Source organism: Excalfactoria chinensis, chromosome 11, assembly GCF_039878825.1.
Source record: "Excalfactoria chinensis isolate bCotChi1 chromosome 11, bCotChi1.hap2, whole genome shotgun sequence".
NCBI lineage: Eukaryota > Metazoa > Chordata > Aves > Galliformes > Phasianidae > Excalfactoria > Excalfactoria chinensis.
Genome location: NC_092835.1, coordinates 1,428,751 through 1,452,533, shown reverse-complemented (window position 1 = coordinate 1,452,533; position 23,783 = coordinate 1,428,751). Strand labels below are relative to the sequence as shown.

At 63.1% G+C, this 23,783-nt stretch overlaps 2 protein-coding genes across 3 annotated transcripts; one reads left to right on the top strand and one right to left on the bottom strand.

Annotated features, from left to right (window-relative positions):
* Positions 1-135: 135 nt before the first annotated feature.
* On the bottom strand, positions 136-18,552 carry PIEZO1 (piezo type mechanosensitive ion channel component 1 (Er blood group)). The gene is made up of 50 exons (XM_072346152.1): positions 18,415-18,552; positions 14,459-14,548; positions 13,772-13,894; positions 13,591-13,633; positions 13,365-13,512; positions 12,465-12,603; positions 12,154-12,367; positions 11,800-11,965; positions 11,600-11,692; positions 11,442-11,520; positions 11,273-11,364; positions 10,920-11,180; positions 10,737-10,848; positions 10,486-10,664; positions 10,261-10,409; positions 9,786-10,060; positions 9,070-9,227; positions 8,828-9,004; positions 8,631-8,756; positions 8,346-8,546; positions 8,062-8,266; positions 7,883-7,987; positions 7,638-7,791; positions 6,970-7,213; positions 6,794-6,890; positions 6,536-6,704; positions 6,367-6,456; positions 6,132-6,214; positions 5,800-5,871; positions 5,344-5,447; positions 5,181-5,274; positions 4,743-4,832; positions 4,482-4,654; positions 4,315-4,406; positions 4,042-4,224; positions 3,672-3,930; positions 3,398-3,586; positions 3,039-3,315; positions 2,843-2,963; positions 2,611-2,758; positions 2,307-2,521; positions 2,018-2,176; positions 1,784-1,931; positions 1,516-1,704; positions 1,355-1,447; positions 1,095-1,267; positions 904-1,026; positions 752-831; positions 471-669; positions 136-394 (listed from the first exon to the last, which is right to left on the bottom strand). Exons 1-50 carry the CDS (start codon positions 18,476-18,478, stop codon positions 145-147), a joined length of 7,467 nt encoding a protein of 2,488 aa, XP_072202253.1. The 5' UTR covers positions 18,479-18,552; the 3' UTR covers positions 136-144.
* Positions 18,553-19,746: 1,194 nt separating this feature from the next.
* Positions 19,747-23,348, top strand: CDT1 (chromatin licensing and DNA replication factor 1). Of its 2 annotated transcripts, none has more exons than XM_072346563.1 (10): positions 19,747-20,156; positions 20,429-20,533; positions 20,635-20,849; positions 21,014-21,208; positions 21,296-21,441; positions 21,557-21,660; positions 21,804-21,992; positions 22,279-22,413; positions 22,489-22,690; positions 22,763-23,348. In XM_072346563.1, exons 1-10 carry the CDS (start codon positions 19,851-19,853, stop codon positions 22,924-22,926), a joined length of 1,761 nt encoding a protein of 586 aa, XP_072202664.1. In that variant the 5' UTR covers positions 19,747-19,850; the 3' UTR covers positions 22,927-23,348. The 2 variants fall into 2 exon arrangements, with proteins under 2 accessions (XP_072202664.1, XP_072202662.1); XM_072346561.1 differs by having other exon boundaries at positions 21,011-21,208.
* The last annotated feature ends 435 nt before the right edge of the window (positions 23,349-23,783 follow it).

Here is a 23,783-nt window from a genome sequence, read left to right as displayed (position 1 = left end):
GGCTGGACGGCTTCAAAGCAAGGTGAGGATGAGATCCTCCTCCTAAAAGCACCGTCCTGTGCCCCCAGCAGGACGCAACCCCACAGGGCTGCTTAAGGCATTGGCGGTGATGCACCCCTTGTGAGGGGCTGGAGTCGCTTCCCCTTATTCCTTCTCTCTCGTCCACTTGATCATGGTCTCGGGTGAGCGGTAGAGGAAGATGAGCTTGGCATAGAGCTCCTCCTCCAGCTCCAGCTCTCCCGTCTCCCGCACCAGGAAGATGTCCTGGCACAGCTTCAGGATGCGGTCCACGCAGGGCAGCTCCTCAAACATGATGGAGTGTGAGATCTCGCTGAAGAAGCCTCGCACAAACTTCCCTATCACCAGCACGATGGAGACGTACAGCCCCATGATCCTGCAAGGGGATGGAATGAAACCACCTTCCCTCTCTCCTTGCCACCCCCAGCTCCCTACCCTGCCTTCCTACGCACCCATAGCCAGCCAAAAAGCCCAGGCTGGGGGGGCTGACTTTGTCATTGAAGATGACCATGGGCAGGATGTTGCCGTCACGTGCCGGAGCATCCTTCAGCCGCACCACCCACCACTCCAGGAAGCTGTCACTGCCCTGCCCCGAGCCTGAGCGCTCCCGTTTCAGCTGCACCTCGACATCCAGGTAGCTGTCCTCTCCATCTGCGGAGTGGGCAGAGGGGGGTCAGGTCATGGCACGATGGGCAAGACCCCCATCTTGTACACAACAGACAATGGGACCCACCTGGCAGCAGCTGCTTGACCGGATTGGCTTCAGGGCCATTGGGCGCCCGGATGTATTTGGGGAAGAGCTTGGGCACTTGCCTGCAAGAAAGTAGAATGAAGCACCATCCCTGGGGGTGTCCCCTTTCCTTAAGCCCCCCCAGGGACACTCACACAGGGGCATCACGGGTGCCCTGCAGCAGCTGGGCCAGCTCCATGCGCTCGGGTGCTCCGGGCTGCAGGTCGGTGGTGTGCTTGTCGAAGGTGTGCTCCACCGTGCCGCCCTTCCCCAGGTCCCTGCAGGCACAAAGGTTTGCTGGGGGGCACAGATAGGGCTGCCCCCTCCCCAATAACCCTGCTGTTACCTCTGGAAGGTCCAGGTGAGGCGCAGGGTGATGTCAGAGGAACCATTCTGCAGCTCTCGCCGCATCTGCTCACGGCTGGGAGGGCTGATGCTCCACAGTGAACCTGAGCTGCCCTCGATGCGTGCCGTGACGATGTCCTCATAGCCGTACAGCGTGATGAACTGCATGGCCACCTGGGGATGGAATGGGGCACACGGATCAGCACTCGTTGGGGCACCCACTGGGGACAGAGGAAGGGGACTGCAGGGCTTTGGGGCTACCGGCTGCCTCTCGAATTCATTGGTCAGTGCTTCGTAGTCCTGCGGTGTGAAGGGCTGGATGGATTGCTGCTGGGCGCTCATGGTGAACAGTGGCTGCAGGGATATGGAGCGGTCAGTGTGGGATCCTGGTGCCCGATGCAGAGCTTGCCCCCCATCCTCACCTCATACCCCCCCAGCTTGAGGGTGACGGTGACGTCGATGGGGTGGTTGACGACGCCCACCACCGAGCGCACCAGCGACATGAAGAGCAGTGGGAACCAGATGATGGCCACCAGGAAGAGGATGATGAGGCCACCCATGCCGTACTTGACGATCTTCTTCTTCTTCTGCCCTTTGGGCTGTGGGTATTTCTGCAGAGAGACAGCACGGGCTGCCTGGTAGGACCCAGCTGGAGCCACCCGAATGGCAGTGGGCTCAATGTGGTCGTACCTTCTCCGTCTCACGGCTGCACTTGATGATGAAGATGTTGGCGTAGATGTCTTCCACACACATCCAGTTGGACAGTGACAGCGTGGTGTCAGTCCAGACCCAGTCCATGACGGCACGCAGCTCTACCAGGAAGGGCACGAGGCGGAACCTAGGGGGCACGGGGAGATGGGGCTGCTACAGCTCCATTCACTCAAGTGAATGCAACCTGTCCCCGTGCCACCCATTGCCCCGTACCCCTGGAAGAGGAAGAGGTTGAGGTGGTTGTATTTCTTGGTGAGGAAGTTGCCCAGGATGCGGGTGGGGTAGCCACAGCGGATCTGGTAGGCTGACAGTGAGAAGTAGATGCACTTGACAAAGTACCACAGCTGGGCCACTGTGTTGAGGCTGAACAACCTGTGGGAGGGATGTGTCATTCCTCCGGCTGCCCAAGCCCCCAGTGGGACACATAAAGGAACCACCCCATAGGCCACCCAAGGACCACATCTAAGGACATCTTTAGGGGTCTCTCAATGGGGACCGGCACCTTTCAGTGACGGCCGGCAGGATGAAGAACATCCAGAGATGGATGCTGAAGACCAGGATGACCTGGAAGATGAGCTTGCCCAGTACAGTCTTACGGAGGTAGAGCGCGCGGTCGATCACCATGGTGGTGAACTGGATGAGCAGCATGACCAGGAAGGCCTCTGGGACTTGGTCATCCGACAGTGAGGAGGTGATGTCGGCGGCTGCCGAGTGTTTCTGGGGATACCAAAGAGGTGAGGACACAACCCTGCCTGACCTCACACTGGGATCCCACCATCTGGCACCCTGCAGAGCCCCCAGCTCACCCCAAAGGCCCAGAAACCGAAGATGATGATGATGAAATCAACCACATCAGCCAGGAACATGAAGGCATAGACGTCAGTGGCTGCCCGGTACTGGCTGTGCAGGATGTCATGGAAGAACCCACGCACGGGCTGGTACATGTTCTGTGCCCTGGAGGGGAAAGGGACAGGGGACAGGTGACCAGAGGGCTGCAAGCTGTCATCCCCACCCCAACCCACACCGAGGTGCACTCACATGGTGAGGAAGAAGAGCTTGACCCGGAGACCAAACGCCTTCAGCTTCTTCTGAGAGTGGCTCTGTTTTGCCTCCTCCTCTTCCTCCTCTTCCTCTCCCTCCTCCTCCTCCTCTCCATCCTCTGTGAGTGACAAGCAACACGGGTGACCACCTGGCTCCCTGCAAGACCACATCTGGCCCAATTCCAGGTACTCACCTTCCTCCAGCATTGCTGCTGGCTCCTTGCCCCGCCGCCTCTTCCTCCTGAAGCGGAGATGTGTTGCTCCATCCCCACTCCCCTCCTTCTGCCCTTGGGCATCGCCCTTCAGCTCTGACCCCACAGCTGCACCCAGAGCTCCTGGCTCTGCTGCCACCGCTGGGGACCCTGCTTCCTCCTGCCGCTCCTCCTCCTCCTCCTCCTCCTCCTCCGCCTGCTCAACCTCTGGCTTCTTCTTAGCAAAGGGATCCTCCTCGTGGTCCCACAGCCCATAGCACTGGGAAGGACAAGGGTTACGGGAGCACAATGGGGCTCTGGCCACCACCAGCCCTCACCCATGAAGCACACACGGGACTCACCAGCAGCAGCGAGCGGTGGAAGAAGAGTGCCAGGAGCTGGATGAGGTCATATTTGATGTAGCGGTCGGTCTTCTCCAGCCCCAGGATGCGGGGAGGGAAGAAGGGCTTGCCCTCATTCCGCACCAGCATGGCGTAGCCGTTCCAAGGGAAGAAACCAAACTGGAAGAGGTATTTCACCACCACCATCACCTGCAGGGATATGGGTGTCAGTAGGTGGCAGCCAGAGCTGGGTGTCATCATGTCACTGTCCCCTGCACGGCCACCTCCTGCCCACCTCAGTGAAGACGATGGCAGTCATCCAGAAGCGTTTGCTGGGCCGGGGGATGGAGAGCATGGCCCAGAGGAAGACGAGGATGGGCAGGAAGAGGGAGATGACGGAGGCGGTCACCATGTTGTTGAGGATGATGATGAAGTAGCAGAGCAGCTCGGAGTGGGCGGCCACGCAGTGATAGATGGCCAGCAGCAGCTTCAGAAAGCGGTTGTGGGACTGGTAGAACTTCTCTGACTCCTCCAGCTCGACAAAATACAGCCTCCTGTGGGGCATAGGGGCTGAGCCTGCACCCCACTCCCACTGCATCCCCATCACCACCACTGCCCTCATCATCTCCATCCCCATCTCCACCACCCCCATCCCCATACTCTACCTGCTCACCAGCAGCTCGCTGGCTGTCCGGCTCCGGTTTTGTGGCAGTGCCAGGAGCTCCCGAGACCCCGCCACGTCCTCCCGTGACCCCCAACTTGCCACCTGCTCCTGGCTGCCTCTCTGCAGAGGCCACTCTGCTGCGGGGGGCTCAGCCCTTTGTTCACACTCAGCTCCATTGCGCCCACTGTGGACAGCACGGGGACAGGTGAGCACCCTCCTCGGCAGCCCCTACAGTGGGCAGGTGGGCACCCCGAGGGGGTATCTATGCACCTGCCTGGAAGTGATGCCATTCTGTGGCTCCTCTTGGGGCTCCTCGGGTGGCAGCAGGTAGAGCTCATCCAGCACCCCACGGTGCACATCTTCACCCTACGGCACGTATAGGGTCAGCACCACCACGATGCTGCAGTCCCAGTGCCACCATCCCCCCCTCCAGGGTGTCACCTTGGCAAGGCGCTGCGTCAGGACGTATCTCTCGAGCTGCAGCACGGTGGACATGTCGGTGTGCTCCTGCGTGCAGGCATCCAGCCACTGGGTGAGGCCATCCACCATGGCCTGGCACAGCACCCACAGGAAGCGCAGGGTGTTCAGCGCCCGCTGCAGCACATTGCCCCGCTCTGCTGGACGAGGAGAGAAGGGCTCGTGGCTCTGCACCCACTCAGGGCAACCCCTGCCATGGCTGGTGAGGTCCTGCCGCCCACCTACCAGATCCTTCCTCCTCCTCCTCTCCTTCCTCCTGGCCTTCAGCCTCTTCTGGCTCCTGTAATGCCTCCTCCTCCCTTGCCCTGCTGTCCCCTGCAAGGCAGGCAGCAAGTCACGACCTCCTCATGATGGGACAAGATATCACTTCTGAACCCTCTCTGTGGCTTTTCTGCCCACCACCATGACTGCCCACCCTCTTAAAAATTCAAGGATGGACACAGCTCACACACAGCCCTGCATTTGCCATCAGAGAATACACACACATGCTGAGAACCCCCCCCCCATGGAGATGATGCTCCATTATAGGACCCCAACTGCAAACAGTGGGACAGGACCACTCGTCCCTCACACACACACTCCAGGTACCTCCAGCCCCATTTTAGGGTGCAATGGCCCCACTTAGGGGTCTGGTAACCCCATTTTGGGATAAGCCAGCCCCACCTGCAGTGAGCTCATCACCCAGCTGCTCCTGCTGCTCACACTCCTGCTGCCTCAGTGCTGTCCTGGTGTTGGTCATCCAGGCCTGGTAGGCGAGCTGCATTGGGGAGGAGACTGTCAGCACCCAGCAGTGCGGCTGGCACCACCCAACTCCCACCAGGCTCACCTGAAAGGCGCTCTGCCTGCCTGGCCGTGGCTCCTCAGGCACTGCTGCCTCCTCCTCTTCCTCGCTGTCTGACTCAAAGAGGAAGTATTCCCCGGAATGCAGCACTGTCGGGGTGACAGAGGTTGTCACAGCAGTGTGACACAGGGTGACACGGCACGGCTGGTGCCCAAGCCGTCCCCATTGCCATCTCCCTTGTGCTCAGTGCCAAGGACACCCACAGGGACCCCATCGGAGACCTCAGCACCAAGTAGTCTGAGGTCCCCAGAGAGGTACCCCTCTGTACCAGCACTGATACCCAGACTGCACGCCCCGTTAGTGCACACAAGCAGAGAACGCCCCGGTTAATGCCAAGAGCGGGGATAGGAGGCATGCGGGACGTCACCTCGCCAAAAGCACCGTCACCGTCGCTCCCCTCGGTGGCACCGCGTGCCGCCCGCGCCCCCTGCGGGGCAATACCTGCGGCGTGGTCTAACCATGGCCGCCACCACCGCTCCCTCTGCCGGGCAGGGTCCGCCGGGCTGCTGGGTGCTGTGGAACGGCAGTGGGGGCTGAGCATGGCCACAATGGGGTCAACCCACCCCACTGCACGGCATGGGGACATTCTAGGGTATGGGGGGGGTCTGGGGTGTTGGGGGCTTTTAACCGCTGTGCGCTCTGCTGGGCTGCACCGGTCCTTGCACAGCAAGGGGTGGGGGATGCTGGGGGTAAGAGCTGGTGATGGGTTGAGGCCACCACTCCGGTGACAAAAGGGGACTGGAGGGGCTGGGGACCCCCCGACCGACTCTCACCTGCCCTGGCCCCATCCTGCCCCTCACCACTGGGCAGCCGCTCCTGGTGGTACTTCTCCTGCTTGGCACGGATCCGCTCCATCCTGTGGGATGCAGCATGGGATGCTCCGGGGCTCCCCAAACCCCCAGTACTCCATCACCAAGCTGGGAACCGGCACCTCCCCACCCCTCGGGCACTCCCTACACCACGGTGTGCCCCAAACACCCCTCCCTCCCCCCCTCAAAACCCACTCACTGTCGTTTGAGCTGAGCCAGCGACTTCTTCTCAGCCTGCCGGTGGGAGCGCATGCTCTTCATGAGGCTGGCTCTGAACAGCGCGACGCCCCTGCAGCGATGGGGACAATGGATGGTGGGTACCCTCACCCAGTACCCTGAGGGACCTCGCAGACACCCCCCTGCCCCACCTGGAAGCCTGCAGGGCAGAAGCTTGGAGGTCCAGCATGACGTGCAAGAAGTAGTAGCTGAGGAAGACGCGGCGCTGGAGCAGGAGGAAGAAGAAGCAGATGCTGTCCCAGATGATGCCAGCCTCCTCCACTGGCAGTGAGCAGTCCTGGTCCTTGCCCATCTCCTTGGCTGGCAGGCAGAGGGATGGAGGCACAGGTGAAGCAGCACCCCAAAATGCCTCCCCTGTTATTCCCAGCCCACCCTGTGCCAGTGCTCACGGTCGTAGTAGCCCTTGACGGTGCAGACCAGGCTGAAGAGTTGGATCACCCAGCAGAAGTTGCTCTGCATCTGCTGCACGAAGACGCAGGAGAGAAGCTGCGGGCAGAGTGCAAGGTTGGTCTCTCTGCACCCACCTGGATGACCCGAGGAGCAACCCTGGGAACGGTGCCCTCACCGACAGCATGTTCTTGGAGATGATGACAGTGATGTTGTAGAGGATGAGGCAGTCCCAGAGCACGAGGCGTGCTCGTGCTGGCTTGCGCAGCATGGCAGTGCCGAAGAGCAGGAGGTAGAAGCAGGCGAGCAGGTAGCCGAGGCCGAAGAGGCTGATGCGGGTGGCCCCAGTGATGAAGACCACCACCAGCACAAACCAGAAGAGGTAGCGGAAGACCACCACCTTCACCATGTCCAAGTAGGACCTGCAGAACGGGGTGCTCAGAGCAGGATCCTTATCCCCTTCCCAGCACCTACACTCAGCTCCATTTGGGGTGCAGCAAAGTGCTACATGACCACAACCAAGCCAGCAGGTTCCTATCTAGGGGTTCCAGTACCCCTCAGTGCTCATCTTGGGGTACAAAGTGCTTGTCCCAGTAAATGGGTATCCCAACGCTCAGTGGGTTCCTGCATCATCGCTGCATCTCCCCAAAAGATCCCAACACACCCTCAGGTCACTCCTGACCCAGCTGTGGGGGCAACACTTGGGTCTCCCTGGCCCTGTGCTGCTGCAACCGCATCCTGTGGGACCCCATCCCAATCCCTATCCTTGTGGACCACATCCCAGCACATCCCACTGCCTGCAGATGCCACCCCTCCCTCCGTGCCCCCCCAGCCGTGGGCACTCACCGGCAGTGGATGAAGTTTGGTGTGGGGTTGTGTGGCTCTCGCTCCAGGTCCGGCCGGTCCGCATTGTCACCCGCAGCCCGCAGCCACTCCTCGGTGCGCTCGGCCACAAACACCCTCCACTGCTGCGCCGCACACAGCAGCAGCACGAAGTCATCTGCAGGCACATGGCTCAGCCCGTGGGGGAGGGGCTTCAGAGAAGCCCCCTCAGGCCCACCCTCCCCCTGCCCATCCCAGCGGGCACTCACTGATGAGGTTGGTGGATTTGGGGGCCACGAAGAAATCAGGCAGGTAGAGCCACTTGATGAGCGCAGAGTTCATGGGGAGGGTCTGGCTCCAGCGCCACGGGTAATCTGGGCGGGGGGGACAGCTGCACGCTGCATCTTGGCCCCCCAACACCCCCCAGCCCATTCCCCGTGCCCCTTACCTATGCAGAGAGCAGGCGGCATGCCGACACACAGCAGGTACTGGTAGAGAAGGAAGATCACGAGGAAGAGGCAATACTTGGGCCAGAGGCGCGCGATGGCCGCCCTCCGGCGCCGCGTCAGGATGACAACCAGCCAGCAGCCGTGCAGGATCACCATGAAGTTCATCCGCTGCCCGATCACGTTCACCGTCATCAGGAAGCAGATCTGGATTTGGGGCGGTTCAGGAGCTCAGTTCCACACATAGCATGGTGCCCCACGTTGCCCTGGAGCCCCCGCTGCCCACCTCCAAGCCAAATTTGTAGTAGAAGTAGTTGATGAAGTACTTGGCACAGCTGACCAAGCCGTGGTCCAGCTGCTCACGGGACACGTCCTCAAAGATGGTCTCAGTGATGGGGACCACCAGCTGGTGCTGCTTACGGTAATACTCCTGGCGCCGATACACCACCGCCTCCAGCACCAGCAGCAGCAGCACCAGGAGGTGGTTCTGGGGGGAGCAAGGGGCGCTCAGTCCCACTGTGCACAGGGTGCAGAACATCCCGCCCCATTCCTGCCCGCACCCCCTGCCCACCTGGATGTAGCCCAGGTTGGGGAAGCCTTTGCGGATGCCAAACCAGTTGGCGGGGTCCACGGGGCCGCGGTACAGCGTGGAGTTGCCCATCTCCTCTGGGCTCAGGTTGGTGCTGTTGAGCAGGGGCTGCCGGAGGACACAGTGTCAGCACCCACAGCCGTTGGACCCCACCACCATCCCCATCCCTGCTCTGGCACCTGGGTGCAGTTGCTGGAGTACTCGCTGGGGTCGACGATCTTGAGCTGGTAGAGCATCTTGCAGACGATGATGATGCAGGTCCAGACGGTGGAGAGGCATGAGGCCATGTGGCGGAAGCGACAGTAAGGCATGGCGAAAGCCCACAGCAGTACCAGCAAGAAGTTCATCAGTGATACCTGGGGGCAATGACAGTGTCAGCACCGTGGGATGCCCGCTGGGACCCCCAGCCCCTGTGCCATACCTCCTGCAGAGCCACCCAGACGGTGTAAAGGGCCACCAGCTTGAGGATATGCAGCTCCAGCAGGCGCCCCACAAAGACCTGCCCGCGGGTCAGCGTGTCCGAGAAGGTCCAGCCCAGCACGATGAGGCGCTCCAGCACCAGGCCCCACTTGCTGGGTGCTGTGAGGACACAGACCATCATGGGCTTGGAGGGTAACCCAACCCTGCCCCCTCCCTCCAGGTTTGTGGAATGCCCTGATCCACCCCTGTACTCTTCTAGGCTGAGGACACCTCGACACATCTCTGTAACCCTCCATCCCTTTCTGGGCCTGAAGGACAACCCAGTCCATCCCTGTATCCGCCCCTCCCAGGTTTGGAGGACACTCTGACTCAACCCTGTATTCTCCTGGGCCCCTTCTTGGCTTGGAGGACACTCCCATCCATTCCTGTACCCTCCAAATATCAGAGGACATCCCAACCCATCCCCATATCCTCCTGTCCCCTTATTGATTTTGGAGAACACTCCAATCCATCCCCGTAACCTCCAGACTTCAGAGAACACCCCAACCCATCCTATATCCTCCTGGCTCCTCCATGGCTCAGGAGAGAACCCAGTCCATCCCTGTACTCTTCAAGGCACAGAGGACACCCCAATCCATCCCTTATTGATTCCTCAGCTTGGAGGACACCCCATCCCATCCATTCCCAACCCCAAGGACACCCCACCCCTGGCAGTACCCTGCGAGGCAGTGTCGGATTCTCCCCCTTCAGTCCTGGCACTCTCAGCAACAGCTGCATCCCTCAGCAGCCGGCTGCCATGCAGCTCCTCGGGCCGGGGAATGTGGCAGGGCTGCAGCTCAGCAGCAGGGATGTGCTCCAGGTCAGTGATGTGCATGAAGGGGCGGTGGAAGTAGTGAAGCTGAAGGATGCAGGCCAGCAGAAAGAAGCCTGGGATGAGGGTGCTGGAGAAGAGCTCGGAGACGCTGAACTGCTCCAGACCCAGGTCACCCAACCTGGAAGGGAGAGGATATTGTGCTCAGCATGGGGCTGCCTCCATCCCCTTTGCCACACATGGGTGTCCTCAGCAAGGCAAACTTTCCATGTCTTTGTTTCCCTGTGTGCAGTGCATCTCCTGGCCATGCCCTGGTGCCACTGCACCAGTAGGGACACCATGGTGGGATGGGGACACCACGGTGGGATGGGGAACACTCACTGCTCGTTGGTGAGACCCGTCAGGTTCCTCCAGTACATGGGGAAGTCCTCAAACTGGAAGGTGTAGACAGCAATGAGCACCAGCATGGTGTAGGCCACCACCAGCCACCAGAAGCCCTTTAGCACTTTGCGCCATAGGGTGTAGTACACCTACAGGGAAGGAGACATCAATTTGGTGCCACTGGGTGCACACGCCATATGGGGTCAGCACCTCCATCCCCTGTACCTGGAAGAGGGTGAGGCAGAGGAGGAAGAGGAACATGTAGACAATCTTGTAGACCACGAGGCGCCCAGCAAAGCTGACCACGATGAACATACCAGCACACACACAGATCCAATACTTGGCATAGAAATCCCGCACCAGAGCCCCCAGTGCCTTCAGCACATCCCGTTGTTGGCCAGGTTCTGTAAGGCATGGCACTGCTGGCACCGTGGGTTGCATGGGGACAGCCCCCAGCGTCACCAAGGGATACTCACCTGTATCTGAAACTGTCACCTCCAGCAGCGGGGTGGCCGGGCACCTCCTCGTTAGCAGCTTCTCCTTAACGAACTGCCGCACCAGCAGCCAGAAGGTGAGGGTGAGCAGGAGCTGCAGGGACAGGCGGTGAGCAGAGCTGGTGGGCACCATGGGGATGGGGATAGGGGTGGAGTGGGGGGTACCTTGGCCCCCAGGTCCAGGCAGGGGTACTTGGGGCGCACCAGCCCCAGCTGCTCCAAGCTCATGAGGCCAACACGAGTGGGCAGCTCGGGGCCCAGGTCCATGCCCCAGACATACTGCAGGCTGCAGAGAGCAATGCCATAAAGCAGCAGGAAGGGTGAGCAGAGCATGGCGAAATGGTGCCGGCTGCGCACGATCCAGATGAGGCAGGACCAGAGCAGCAGCACGAAGGTCAGCCAGCTGTGGTAGGTGATGCTCCACACCTGTGGGACAGAAAAGCTCAGCTGCTCCCTTTTTTCAGGCTCATGACTTGGAGAAAAATTCCTGGGGGGCTACAATGGGGTGCCCGCCTTACCATCATGGCAATGAGGGCGCAGACATAGCTCTGGTTCATGATGACGTGCCACAGTGCCTGCAGGGGCAGCCGCTCCGCTGGACGGTCCCTGCCTGGCCAGGGGAGCAGGAGCTGTGAGCCTCTGCCCCACTGCAGGGCAAGGATGGGGCAGCATTGGAGCCGGGCTTACCCAGTGGTGTGGTATCACCCATGATGTGGACGGTGCAGTTCTCCGCGCTTCGCTTCCCAGTGCTGGAGGACAGCATGGGCTGGAGGGGGGAAGGGGTAGAGAGGGCTGAGCATCCACTGACACCCCCACAGCACCAGGGTGCCACATCCCCAGCTCACCTTGGTGTCTTCAGCCACGCCATCGCTGTCCTTGGGCCAGCTCTCCAGCTCCACCAGATCCCGTGCTGGGGGCTGCGCTGGCGCTGCTGCTCTCTGCAAGAGCAAGGAGCCAGCTGTAACCTGGGGAAGTCCCATCCCAGAGCACAGCACCCCCTCCACCACACACCCTGGGCCACTGTGGAGCACCCACAGCCCCTCACCCTTCTGTCCAGGCGGCGCAGCTTCAGCAGCGTGGCCACGGTGTAGTAGAGCAGCAGCAGGATGCCAGGATTGGCATAGACAGGCCAGGGGTGGTCGGTGTTGAGCTGCAGGGCGTTGGGTCGGGAGCAGTTGCTGTACAGGACGATGTCCTTGAAGCCAAACACCCTGTGAAGGGGGGGACACGTGGGTGGCATTAACCCTGTGGGATGAGCAATGTCCCCATCCCTGCAGCACTGGGCTGTGAGCGGGATGGGAGCCAAGCAGGAGCTGTGCTGGCTGCAAACAATCCCTGGGGACATGGGGACCCACGGTGGGGGGTACACATGGAGGGGGACACCCACAGCACCGCTTACCGTGCCCAGATGGTGGGGGGAGGAAAGACCCCCTGCACAAAGGGTGCTTGGTAGGCATAGAGGCACAGGAGGTGGGCAGCAGCATAGAGGCTGACGAGGACGCAGAGGGCATCGAAGGCAGCACGGCTGGAGGGGAGGTGGCATGCCCACCAGGTGCACAGCCCCACAAACAGCAGGTAGTAGACGCTGGAGGAGGCGGAGGGCAGGGTGATCCCTGCAGAGCAGCGCCCCGTGAGCGGTCAGTCACCCACATCCCCCAACCACAGATCCCCTCAATTCACTGCATTCCCCCTCCCCAGCCCCGGACCCACCGGCCAAGGCCAGCAGCAGGATGGCCAACCCCTTCCCGGCCGCCCACAGCACCCAGTGTGCCGTCACCCGCAGCCTGGCGCTGAGCGGTGCATCCCCGCCGGCCGTGCCACCGCGCCGCTCCACGTCCTGCTCTTCCCCCTGCAGCAGGCAGGAAGCACAGCAGTGAGCCCCTCCCCTCCATGGACTCCCCCCATGGGCTCCCCCGGTCCCCGTTGCTGGCCGTGCCTCAGTTTCCCCTCTGCACGTGGCCCAGCCTTGCACCTGGCCGTGTTTATCTCCCGGCCGCTTGGAAAGCGCCTCTGAAACACGGCTGTTTTTCTTGGCAGCAGCAGCCGGGTTCCCAGCACTGAGCTTTTTTCCAGCCTGCCTCCCGTGCTCACTGCAAAGGCATCCACGCTGCCAGCGCTCCGGTTACAGCACGGCCTGCACGGGGCTGCGGGATGCACCCGAAATGGGGCTGGGACATGGAGGTGCCATCAGCACGGAGCTGCACGGGTGACACTGATACCACCCACATGGGGCTGGCATGGCATAGCACGGCACTGCACGGCATAGCACAGCACTGCATGGCACTGCACGGTGCCCAGCTGGCTCCATCCCCAGCCGTGGGCAGCCTGCACTCTGCCGTCCCACATCAAGCAGCTCTATGGGGCTGGGCTGTTTGTGGGATCCCTATGGAAACACGGGAGCAAACACGGGCACTCCTCTACGGCTGAGTCACCCCGGGGAGGGGGAGGCATGGGGGGACCCAATCCATCGCTGACCATCCAAACAGCACTCCCCACTGTGCAGCCCCAGCACGGATCCCAGCCCAAGTCCCCAGGCACCAGGGTGTCCCCATGGGGACAGACAGGGGCCGTGCAGGAGGAGCACTGCTGGTGGCACTGGTGGCACCTCACCTGCTCAGGGGGCTCCGGTCTGTGGGTGGCAGCGCTGCCCTTGGGGACAAGGCGGTGGCACAGACACAGGCAGAGGGATGAGACCAGCAGGATGCCAACATCGGGGGCCACCAAGCGCACCGAGTTGGGGAGGTCACCCAAGTCCAGCCTGAGGGCAGAGAAAGAGTGGGGCTGGGTGGGGGTCCTCCACCACCAGCAACCACAAGCAACGTTAAGGGAGCCGTACCTGGTGACCCCGATGTGCCGGGCGAGGACCTCCCAGCTGCTGCCTGTGGGGAAGCATGGAGGCGTCAGGGTGGCACTGAGCTCACATCAGCCCCATAGCGCACAGTAGGTGGGATCCTGCACCCAAATGCCACCAGACTGGGGACTCTGAGGAACCTGGCACTGGGCAGGGGGGTACTCACAGCTGGGCCCCAGCAACTGGTCCAGGGCAGGCAGTGTGTACAGGCATATCTGGAAAACGAAGTGGGCGAGGAGGAAGAGGAGGCTGGTCCCCAACAGAGCTTTGAGGAGGCGGCCGGCGTGACCTGCAAGAGATGGGCACCCATCGCCCCGAGCAGCCCCCAGGGGTGCCAGCATCCCCACTCTGAACTCCTGGGAAGGGTACACTGGTGCCATGCCAATGATGCCAGGCCCTCAGCCCCCCCCCCCAGGAGCACTGTGGGACCCCAAGACCACACTATCTTCTCCATTCACCCACAGTCAGCACTCAATGATGGGATCCACACACCACTTCCTCCTGATCCCATCCCAAACTGCCCCACCTGCAGCCGTGCCCCCAGCCCTTCACTTCCCTGGCTGAAGGGGGCACAGCCTGGGCACCCGCCTGGGCACAGGGCCACACACCAGGAGCGGTCCTGAGGTTTCTGGTTAATAGGGCCGAGGCTCAAAATTGGCCACCTGGCAGCAGGAGGACTATTAATAGTTGCACCAGACTATAATTAACCAAACGAGGCTGCCACGTGGAGCCGCCCGGCCCTGGGGAAACCACAAAGGAGGAGCAGGTACCTGCAGGAGGAACAGCGTGCAGCCCCTAAAAATAGTTCCAAACCCCACTGATGGTCCCTGAGCCCAGAGTGCAATACCCTCACCTGAGATGTCAGCTGGTCCTGGGAACCACGGCAGCAGCAGGAGGTACAGCAGGTACACCAGGGAGAGGACGTTGAAACGGAACAGGCAAGCTGAGGGCACAGGGTGGGCAGGGTTGGGGGCAATGGGGCCACACTGTGTTATCCACACCCCATAGGGACCCCATTACCGGGATGCTCGGTGAGAACACCCCGACTGGGTCAATGCAAAACGGTGCAGACCTCAGAACGGCCCAAGGAAGGGTCTGCTCCCTTCCAAACTAGAAGGACCAGAACCCCCACTGCTGGGCAGGGTGCTGGGGTGGGCCGAGCGCCAGGGGATGTGCTGCAAGCCCGGCACGGCCCTTCCTGTGTTTACCAGGTTTTAATGGGATGGAGCATCCTGCAGCAGCACGTGAGCCTTCCCATGGACCCCAACGCGGGGCTACCGAGGAGTCCCCACCTGCCCCGTGTCTGGGGAGCCCCCGAGTGGGGTTGGGGGCCGCTCACATCGCCAAGCTCGTTGGGGACACCGCCGCCTCCCAGCGGTGACCCCATCCCGCGTCACCTCCCCGCACGCCCAGCGTTGCTCACTGCATTTCGGCAAAGCCATGATCTCATGGAACAACTATTCCTCTCCCCGCCGCCAGCCATGAGCAGCCGGCCCGGCAGGGAGCGGAGCGTGGCGAGGGGCAGCCAGAGCCATCACTGCACTGCGGACAGACCCTGTGGGTCCCTGGGGAAGAGGGGGGGTCACCCCAATGGTGGTGAGAAGGGGGATTGGTGCCCAGAGCAACACCGGGATGGAGGGCTGTCAGGGAGGGTAGCAGTACTGGGTATGTGTCCACAGGGACAACTTGCCACGGCGTGGCTCAGCTGCCACCAAGAGTTGGGGAAATCACTCCTGGAGCATCACGAGGGATGGGAAGGAGGGATGTGCCATAGCAAGCAGCATCTCGCTCAGTGTGGCCAGCACCGGGGGTGGCACCGCTGCCCCCAGACCCTCCCAGCGCCACGGGACGAGGCTCCCATGGCTGTCCTGCACCGGCACAGCAAGTCGGTTCCCCTCCGCGCTGACAGCGGGGAAAGAGCAGCACGGAGAAGGGGGGAAAAACCAGTTTGGCAGCGCCGGGAGCGCAGAGCGTGCCAAAGGCGAACTGCCCTGAGGCACCGGGACGGCCGCTCCCCACCGCGCTGCCTCCGCTGCACCGAGCCGGCCGGGTGGGTGTTTGGGTGGGGGGTGGCACCTACCGCCCCCCTCTGCGTGCCAGCAGCACCCACCGCCCACGAGGTTTTGTTCCTGTTGAGGTAAGAGCTGCTCTTTGCTGGGTGCCTCCCTGCTGGGTCCGCCCGGCTGTGCGTCCCAGCGGAGCGGGGAGATGGGATAAACGCGCTGCTGCTCCTTATTGCCGGCCTGCAGCCTCCCCCCGGCGGCGGATCCATCCCATAACCCCCCGGCAGGGTGGGGGCCATGCAGAGGGCCGCAGCAGCACCTCGTTTGCCCCCGTTTTCAGCAGGGAGAGCACAAGAGCAGCACTGAGGAGATGGGGCTCAGATGGAATTGGAGCCATATCCAGCTGTAGGGTGAAGGTGGCTCCCAGACCCCAGTGGTGCCGGGACCCCGACCCCCTGCCCAGCACCCCATTGGCAGTGCTGGCTGCACGCAGCCCCAGCGGTTGGCATCGGTGCCGCTCCTTGCTCTCTGCAGGACAAGGAACGATCCCCGCAGCCCTTCAGCAGCACTGAGAACCCGGTGAGAAGCAGCCACGGGCACATTCCCACTCCCAGCCCCGTCTCTGCTTTCCGGGAAGAAGAAGCAGCCCCACCATATCCTGTTTGTGTGGAAAATCCATCCTGGTGCCGCCAGCGCGGGGCAGGGGCCGTCCCGCTCCCCACAGGGATTCTATGGGATCTCCCCGGAGCGCAGCCTGGGAAAACCCACAACCGACAGGGATGGGGAAAGCCTCGCCGGGGGAGCGGTGCTCAATGTCAGCCCATCGCCCAAGGATGGGGACGGCCCCTGTGTCCCCCCACAGCACCGACAGCGACCGCTGGGGACAAACCGCACGGTCGTTCCGCCCCGAGTCCTTATCTGCGCCGCGCATAGGAGGAAGAGGGAGCAGAGAGGTTAAACGGGCAGCGCGGCCCCAAGCACCAACCCTGCCCTAAAGCAGCGGGGCTGCAAAGGGATGCGGCGGCCACCGAGGGGTTGGAGCCAACCCAGAGCTCAGCACCGCACCGGGATGCCCGCCCTGCTGAACCGACACCTCCGTCCCCAGCAGTCGCAGGGGGGACCCCAGATGCTCGGGGCATCCCCACAGCTGCAGGCGGGGGATGAAACCCCACCGCGCATCGACATCCCCTGCAAACCCACGCAGGACACCAAGACACCCCGCGGCACCGAGGGACGGAGCATCTCCCACCGCAGCCCTGCACAGCCCATCCCCCAGGACCGCCCTTGGGAGGAAACGGAGTTATTGCTCTTGGAGACGTTGGACGGAGGTTTTTTTAGGTTTTTTTTTCCCTCTCCTCTTATTTCCCCTCATTTAAAAAAAGCACCTGACCGCAGGAGGCAGCTGGACGCAGCCCACGCCGGGCACCGCGCCTGCTGCGCTCCCCGGGACCCCCACACCCCGCTCTTGGGAGGGGTGGGAGGGGGAAGAAAGCGCTTGTCTCCACCCCCCTCCGGCTCAGAACCTCCCCTCACTTTGGGGGGGCGCATCCTTAGGGAAGCGCTGCCCGAGGGCTTGAGGGATGCTGGGTGGGATGCGCAGTCTGGGGGCGGGGGGGGCTGCACGCGGCGTAACCAGCCACATCTACCCCTATAGCGGGTGGGAATCCGGCCCTACGGAGCTTCACCCCTATGGGGCCACGGCCACCGTGCCGCAGGGTCCGGCCACCGCCCGCACCGGGCTGGCTGGGAGCCGCCTGCTCACATCCTGCGGACGTCGAGGAAGAGCTTAATTGCAGGGAAAGGAAGGTTGAGGGGCTCCCACCCGCCCCGTGCCTCAGTTTCCCCCCCCGTGCAGGGAGCCCAGCTGCCCAACGAGCACCCGCTGAGTCACCCGCACCTCTATTTTGACCTCGTATCCCGGGACAGCGCTGCCGAGCGGGGCCCCAAAAGCCACCGGGAGGCGGGGAGGGGGAGGGAGGGAGAACGCCGTGTCGGAGCGGCAGCCCGTCCCGCAACGGGGCCGCAGCACCGCGGATCCCAACGCCAAAAGGCACCGGGCTGCGGGGGACACGCGTGACCGCACGGGATGCGCCCGGCCTTGTGCAAGCCGAGCCCGGCCACCACCTTCCCGTCCCGGTTTGCAGGCAGGGTTATAATTAACCTCCTCACATCCTGCGCGATGCACTGAGTCACTCCTCGCACACAGCAAACTGCAGAAAGAAGCTTTTCACCCGGCACCGACTTCCTCCGCCAGCACGGCGGGGACGGGCAACGCTCCGCCAGGGGGTGGCACAGCCCGGGGGGGGGTCCCCGCACAAGGAGCCCGTTGAACCACGCGTGTTGACGGAGCCCCGCGGAGCCAGAAAGGTTTTCCTTTCGGACGGTCCCGAAGTTCAAAAGGCCGATTCTTGTCCCGCTCGGGGGGACGCGGGGATTTTCCAGGCTGGGGGCCAAGCGTTCCCCGCTGTGGGTGGTGCGCGGAGCGGCCGCCCCGACGCAGCGCACGGGGCTCCGGCCGGCCGGTCCCGGGGACGTGGGACGGGGCGGCCGCTGGTGACAGCGCTGCCCGCAGCCCCCGAGCGCCGCTCCGTCTGCGGCTCTCGGCAGGGAAGAAGTTGCGTGCCCCCCCTCCCGACCCCCGTCACCGCGTCCCGGCTCCGATTCACCGGTGGGAACAGCACCGAGTGGGGGGGGGGGGGGAAACGGGGGAGTCACCCCCACACCGTGAGCCCGCGGCCCAACACCCCCAATGAGGGATAACCCTGAACCCCTCCGGTAGGGAATAACGCGCGACACGTGCACCCACCGGCGAGCAGGGCGAGCGGCAGCAGCAGCCAGTAGAGCCCCGCGCACAGCACACGCCGCTCCATGCTTCAGGCGGCCGCGGGCCGGGCCATACCGCGCCGGGCCGGGCCGTTCCCGTTCCGCCCCGCAGGGCCGGACCCGGAGCGCTGCGAGGGAACGCTCTTCCCCCCGCCCCGCCGCTGCTTTTATACGCGGCACCGCCCGGCCCCCTCGGCCCGGCCCCGCCTAGCGCCGCCCGCGGGCGTTGCGGCCATCAGTGTCGCGAGTTGGCCGGTCTCAGCCCTTCCAAGCGGCACCGCAGAAAAGTAGAAGCACGGGAAGGAGGCGAGAAACAAAACAACCAACCAAACAACCAACCAAACAAACGATAACTCAAAGGTCGGGCGCTTCCTCTGTTTGCTCGGCGTTAAACAAAAAAATAAAGGAGCCAAAAAGACTGCAGAGTTAATCGAGGCTGAGCGCGTCGGAGCTGCTGGAGATGAGGTGGGAGCACGGAGCGCTGCCCCATAGAGCTGCGGGAGTCCGACCCTACAGCCCGGCATAGGGGCAGCGCTGGAACCGGCCGCTGCTCCCACCCCGAGCGGGAAGCATCAGCCCGTGACATTCTCCGCATTCTTTGGCTTCTCCTCGTTTGTTCTCCTAACGCGCTCCATAACCCGGCAGCTCCGCATCCCATCCTTGTGCCGCAGCCCCCGACTCACACCTGGGTCACCTCCGGGCATCCCCGCACCGATCCTCGGAGCTGCCGGATCCGTGACGCTGGGGGCTCAGGAAGGGCGATGCGATGCACGCCGCATCCCAGCCCGGAGCTCTCACTGCAGCGCTGCCGAGCCCGGAGGTTGCGGGAATAAATGGGCACCGGGAACGGCACCCCAGAGCCCTGCTCGCACATCCGAGTTCGGCCCCGAGCGCCCCGCTCCGGCTTTCAGAGTCACTCCGGAGTGCAACGCGGCCCCGTAATGCGCTGCGGGCGCGGTCAGAGTGCCCCGGTCAGGCTCTTTCCAGGCAAGCGTGCCGTACCGGATCCGGGCAGCGACCCGAACCCAAACTGCACCCCGCAGCGGTGGCGGCCACCCCGGAGCCCTCGCTGCAAGCCCAGCCCCGCTCAGGTTAGGAAGGACAAGAGAAGCAACCTGCAGCCCGCCGTGCCTGCTGAGAGCTGCTCCGGGAGCTGCGTGCTCTGCTACCCCCCCTCTCTTCGCTTGGAGCCCCCCCATCCCAAACCGAAATCGCAGCCCCGCCCGCCCCGCCACGTGCGGCAACGCGGCCAAACGAGCGCGGCGCCTTTAAGAGCCCCGTGGCGCCAATTCCGCCTCACGTGACCCGCCGGTGGGCGGAGCCGCAGTTCGCGCGAGTTCCCGCCAAGCGCGGCGAGTTTCGCGCGCCCGCGCCGCGTCCCGCAGCGGAACCACCGGCGGGATCCCGCGGCCGGCCGGCATGGCGCAGCTCCGCCTCACCGATTTCTTCGGCCGCACCAAAGCCGCCGTCAGCCTCCCCGCCAAGCACGGCGCCCGCGCTCCCAAGGCCGCCCTCCTCACCCCTCCGGGATCCCGGAACGATGGTGCCGTTCCTCCGCCTCCCGCATCGCCCCGCACCCCGAGCCGCAGCGCTGCCCCGGCGGTACCGCGGATGGCGGGCAGGAAACGGAGCCGACGGGAGATGGAAGCGGAGACACCCGGCGGGGAGAGGGGCGGGAAGTCGGCGCGGAAGCGGCTGGAGCTGCCGCGGGATGCTGGGCCGGAGGTGGGCACGTGGGGGGGGGCGTGGAAGCGGGGCGCCGTCCTCTGTCTGTTGTTTGATCGGGGGGCTGATCCCTGATGCTTGAGTGGGGGGGGTCCCTGGTGTCTGATCTGGGGGGGGGGTGGTCCCAGTGCTTGCTTTGGGGTCCCGCTGTTTGGATGCTGTCCTGGGGTTTAGGGTGTGGGGTGGTGGTGGGAATCCCCACACACTTATGGGCAGCCCTAGCTTACAGCCCCAGCTTTCAGCTCCTAATCCTCTCCCTTGCCGACCCACAGCCTGCCAGCCCCACATCGCTGGGCCCGCTGGAGCCCCCCATAGCCAGCAGGACGTGCACCCCCAGCCTGGATCAGAACAGCGGAACCACACCTCGCCTGGAGCAGGTATGGGAATGGGGGGAGGGGACTTAGTGCCTTATTGGGGTCTCCACCTGGTCTCTTCCCTTTGTGCCTTCAGCCTTTGTTAACTATCTCTGACCCCGCAGGAGGAGCTGGCCGCGCTGCAGAGCCGCCTGCAGAGGATGAGGATGAAGCCCCCCACCCAAGTGCCTCCCATCCCCACTGGGGTCGGCGCTGAGCTGCGGAGCCGCCTGCAGAGCCTGCGGGGCCTGGAGCTGCGGCTCCGTGCCAAGGCAGCGGGCAGTGGGACGGGGCAGCATGGGGTCACCGGGACAGAGGCTCCAGCAGCAACAGAGAATAGGTGAGAAACAACTTCATCCCCGGAGCGCTGGGAGCTGGAAGCAGTGTGAGATGCTGGGATGGGGGCAGCAGATAGGACCTGCCCCAGGCTGGGGGGACATGCTGCTCCCATCTCAGCCCTGCAGGCTCAGGGCTGTCCCAGTGACCCCTCTCCATTCCCAGCAGCACAAAGCTCCCCGCGTACCAGCGCTTCCATGCCCTGGCACAGGACACGCCACCAGGGCTGACCTTACCCTACAAGTACAAGGTTTTGGCAGAGATGTTCCGCAGCGTGGACACCATTGCTGGGATGCTTTTCAACCGCTCCGAGACCATCACCTTCGCCAAGGTCAAGCAGGGCGTGCAGGACATGATGCGCAAGTGAGTCTGCAGCAGGGCTGGCGTGAAGCTGGAGCTGCTTCCCCGTGTCAGCCCACAGGGTTCCCCACCTCCCTGGTGCCGTTGCAGGCAGTTTGAGGAGCGGCACGTGGGGCAGATCAAGGCAGTGTATCCCACGTCCTACCGCTTCCGCCAGGAGAAGAACATCCCCACCTACAGCAGCGGCGTGAAGAAGTCGCAGTACCAGCTGACACTGGAGCCGGTGCTGGGGGAAGGTAAGTGTGAGTGGGACCTGCTGGCTCTGAAACCACCTGAGTGTAGGTCAGCCCTGCAGCTCTGCTGCTGCACCATCACTCAGGGCTTGGCTGTGACACTGCTCTCTCCCTGCAGATGAGCAGCTGTGCGGCCGCCCTCACCTGTCAGCATCACGCCTGCTGGAGCGCAGGAAGGAGTTCCACCGCAGCCTGGTGAACATTGTCAAGCAGCACCACGCGGTGAGCCCCAGCCCTCTGTCAGGCAGCCAGGCTGTTCTCAACCCCTGAAGGAGCGGGTTGGGAGGACAGTAATGCAGCACGGAGAGCAAGGAATGTGTTCTGGCTTTCCCCAAAGCAGCTGCCACATTCTCACCCTGCTGCAGGCATTCCTGGCTGCGCTGAGCCCTCCCATGGAGGTGCCAGAGGACAAGCTGACCCGCTGGCATCCCCGCTTCAATGTGGACGAGGTGCCTGACATCAGCCCAGCAGAGCTGCCACGGCCACCACAAGAGGACAAGGTCAGCACGGCGCAGGAGGTGCTGAGTGCAGCTCGGGGCACAGTGAGCACTAAGGTGAGCAGGGAGCATCCCCACAGCAGCCATCACACTGGGTCTGGGTTAGGAGTGGGGAAGGGCTCCTCCTGTGTGGGTCGACGGGGTAATGTAAGGAGGGAACACACGCTGACCATCCTTGTGTATGGGGCTGGAGGTGAGGTCATGCCCCATGCAGATGGGTCTAATGCATGTGGGGGGAGCACTGGGCTGCTGCAGGGTGGCCCCAGGGGTGGGGGGGCGGCAGAGGGGAAACTTCTCCTTCCACCCAGCTGTAACTCAACTCCTCCTCCATCCACATGAGCAGATGGAAAAAGCTCTTGCCAACCTGGCCTTAAGAAGCGCTGAAGCCGGTGCGGAGGAACCGGCGCTTTCCAAAGCAGCATCCCCTGCCAGCACCTCCAGCGCTCTCAAAGGGGTGTCCCAGGAGCTGCTGGAGCGAGTGAGTAATTCCATCCTGGCCACGGCCCCGGGGGGGGCCCCCACCTGTGTCTGATACCCTCTTCTTGCTCCCCAGATCCGTGCTAAGGAGGCCCGGCGGCTGCAGGCACTGATGACGCGGGCAGTGGGGCAGGAGGAGCGGCTGGCCATGCTGGGCCGACTGCCGGCCATGGCCCGCATCCTGCGTGGGGTCTTCGTGGCCGAGAAGAAGCTGGCGCTGCCCATGGAGCTGCTGTGTGCCCGTATGGCCGACAGCTACCCCACGGAGATGGCGGCAGGTAGGGGGTGTGGGGCTGCGGGCGGCACGGTGGTGGGGTTTGCCGGGCTGGGAGCTGAGCTGTTGTCTGCAGGTGAGATGGAGAAGCACCTGCGGCTCCTGGCTGAGCTGCTGCCCGACTGGGTGACGTTCCACGCCATCCGCGCCGACACCTACATCAAGCTGGACAAGAACACGGACCTCAGCCTTGTCACCGAGAGGCTGGAGAAGGCGGCCAAGGAGGCAGAAGAGCACTGAGCCCTGCTGGAGTCCAGGCTTTCCCTATGCAGTTCTCTTTTCTTCAAGCGTAGCGAGCTCCGGCCGTGCTCCAGGAGCAAATTGATTGAGTTCTTCTGTTGGGTCCCTGCAGGTCGCAGCTGCCTCTAAAGCTGAAGGAGATGCGGGGTCTGGGGTGAGATCTGGAGCCTCCAGCCCCCCTTGTGTCACATCCTGGATGGGCGCAGGGGCTTCTTGTGTGCGTTGGGGGTGAGGAGGAAGGAGGGAGAGAAGTGGCAAAGTGCTGTTTGCGGTGGTTGGGTCTGGTTGTGTTTTTAAGGGAGGGAAGCACATCTCCAGCGCTCGCTGGAAACGACGACAGGACTTGTCAAAACACATTTGGATTAAATGTTTTAAATATAGCCGAGTCGCCTTGTGAACCCAGTGCTTTTCCTCCTGCTGTCTGTGCTGCTCTATGGCTGAGGGCCCCGGCCGCTCACGCAGGGAAGAGCTGGGGCACAGTCCAAGTGCAGAAAAGCCTCGGTGGAAAAAGTGAGCGTGGGCTGTGAGGAGCTGAATGCAGCTCTTGTCAGGGCTCTGGCACGGGGCAGGGGGGGTGAGCACGGGGAAAGGCTGCTCAACGCAGGGCTGCTCACCTGGGTTGGGTGAATTGAAGGGGTGGCACCGAGGTGCTGTGCTGCACCCTGCAGCGCTGTGCAGGGCTGAGCAGGTTGGAGCTTCCCAGCCGAGGGCCGATTGCAGCACAGTCCCAGCAGGGCTTCAACCCAGCACAGCTCCCGTTCACAGCTCCACACACGCTTCCTCCTGCCTGGAAGCAGCAGCTCTGAAGTGCTGCCGCTGTGAGTCATGGCATCGAGCAAAAGAAAAGCACCGTCCCC

What these genes read in the sequence shown, in the direction of transcription:
- PIEZO1 (XM_072346152.1), bottom strand. Translation starts at nt 18,478, where the DNA reads ATGGAGCGGCGTGTGCTGTGCGCGGGGCTCTACTGGCTGCTGCTGCCG. An exon ending in GCAGGCAGAGCGCCTTTCAG is followed by an intron (nt 5,275 to 5,343) that starts GTGAGCCTGGTG and finishes TCCCCAATGCAG; the next exon opens with CTCGCCTACCAGGCCTGGAT. An exon ending in CTGCCATCGTCTTCACTGAG is followed by an intron (nt 3,587 to 3,671) that starts GTGGGCAGGAGG and finishes ATATCCCTGCAG; the next exon opens with GTGATGGTGGTGGTGAAATA.
- CDT1 (XM_072346561.1), top strand. Translation starts at nt 19,851, where the DNA reads ATGGCGCAGCTCCGCCTCACCGATTTCTTCGGCCGCACCAAAGCCGCC. An exon ending in GTGCAGGACATGATGCGCAA is followed by an intron (nt 21,209 to 21,295) that starts GTGAGTCTGCAG and finishes GTGCCGTTGCAG; the next exon opens with GCAGTTTGAGGAGCGGCACG. An exon ending in CCCCACGGAGATGGCGGCAG is followed by an intron (nt 22,691 to 22,762) that starts GTAGGGGGTGTG and finishes TGTTGTCTGCAG; the next exon opens with GTGAGATGGAGAAGCACCTG.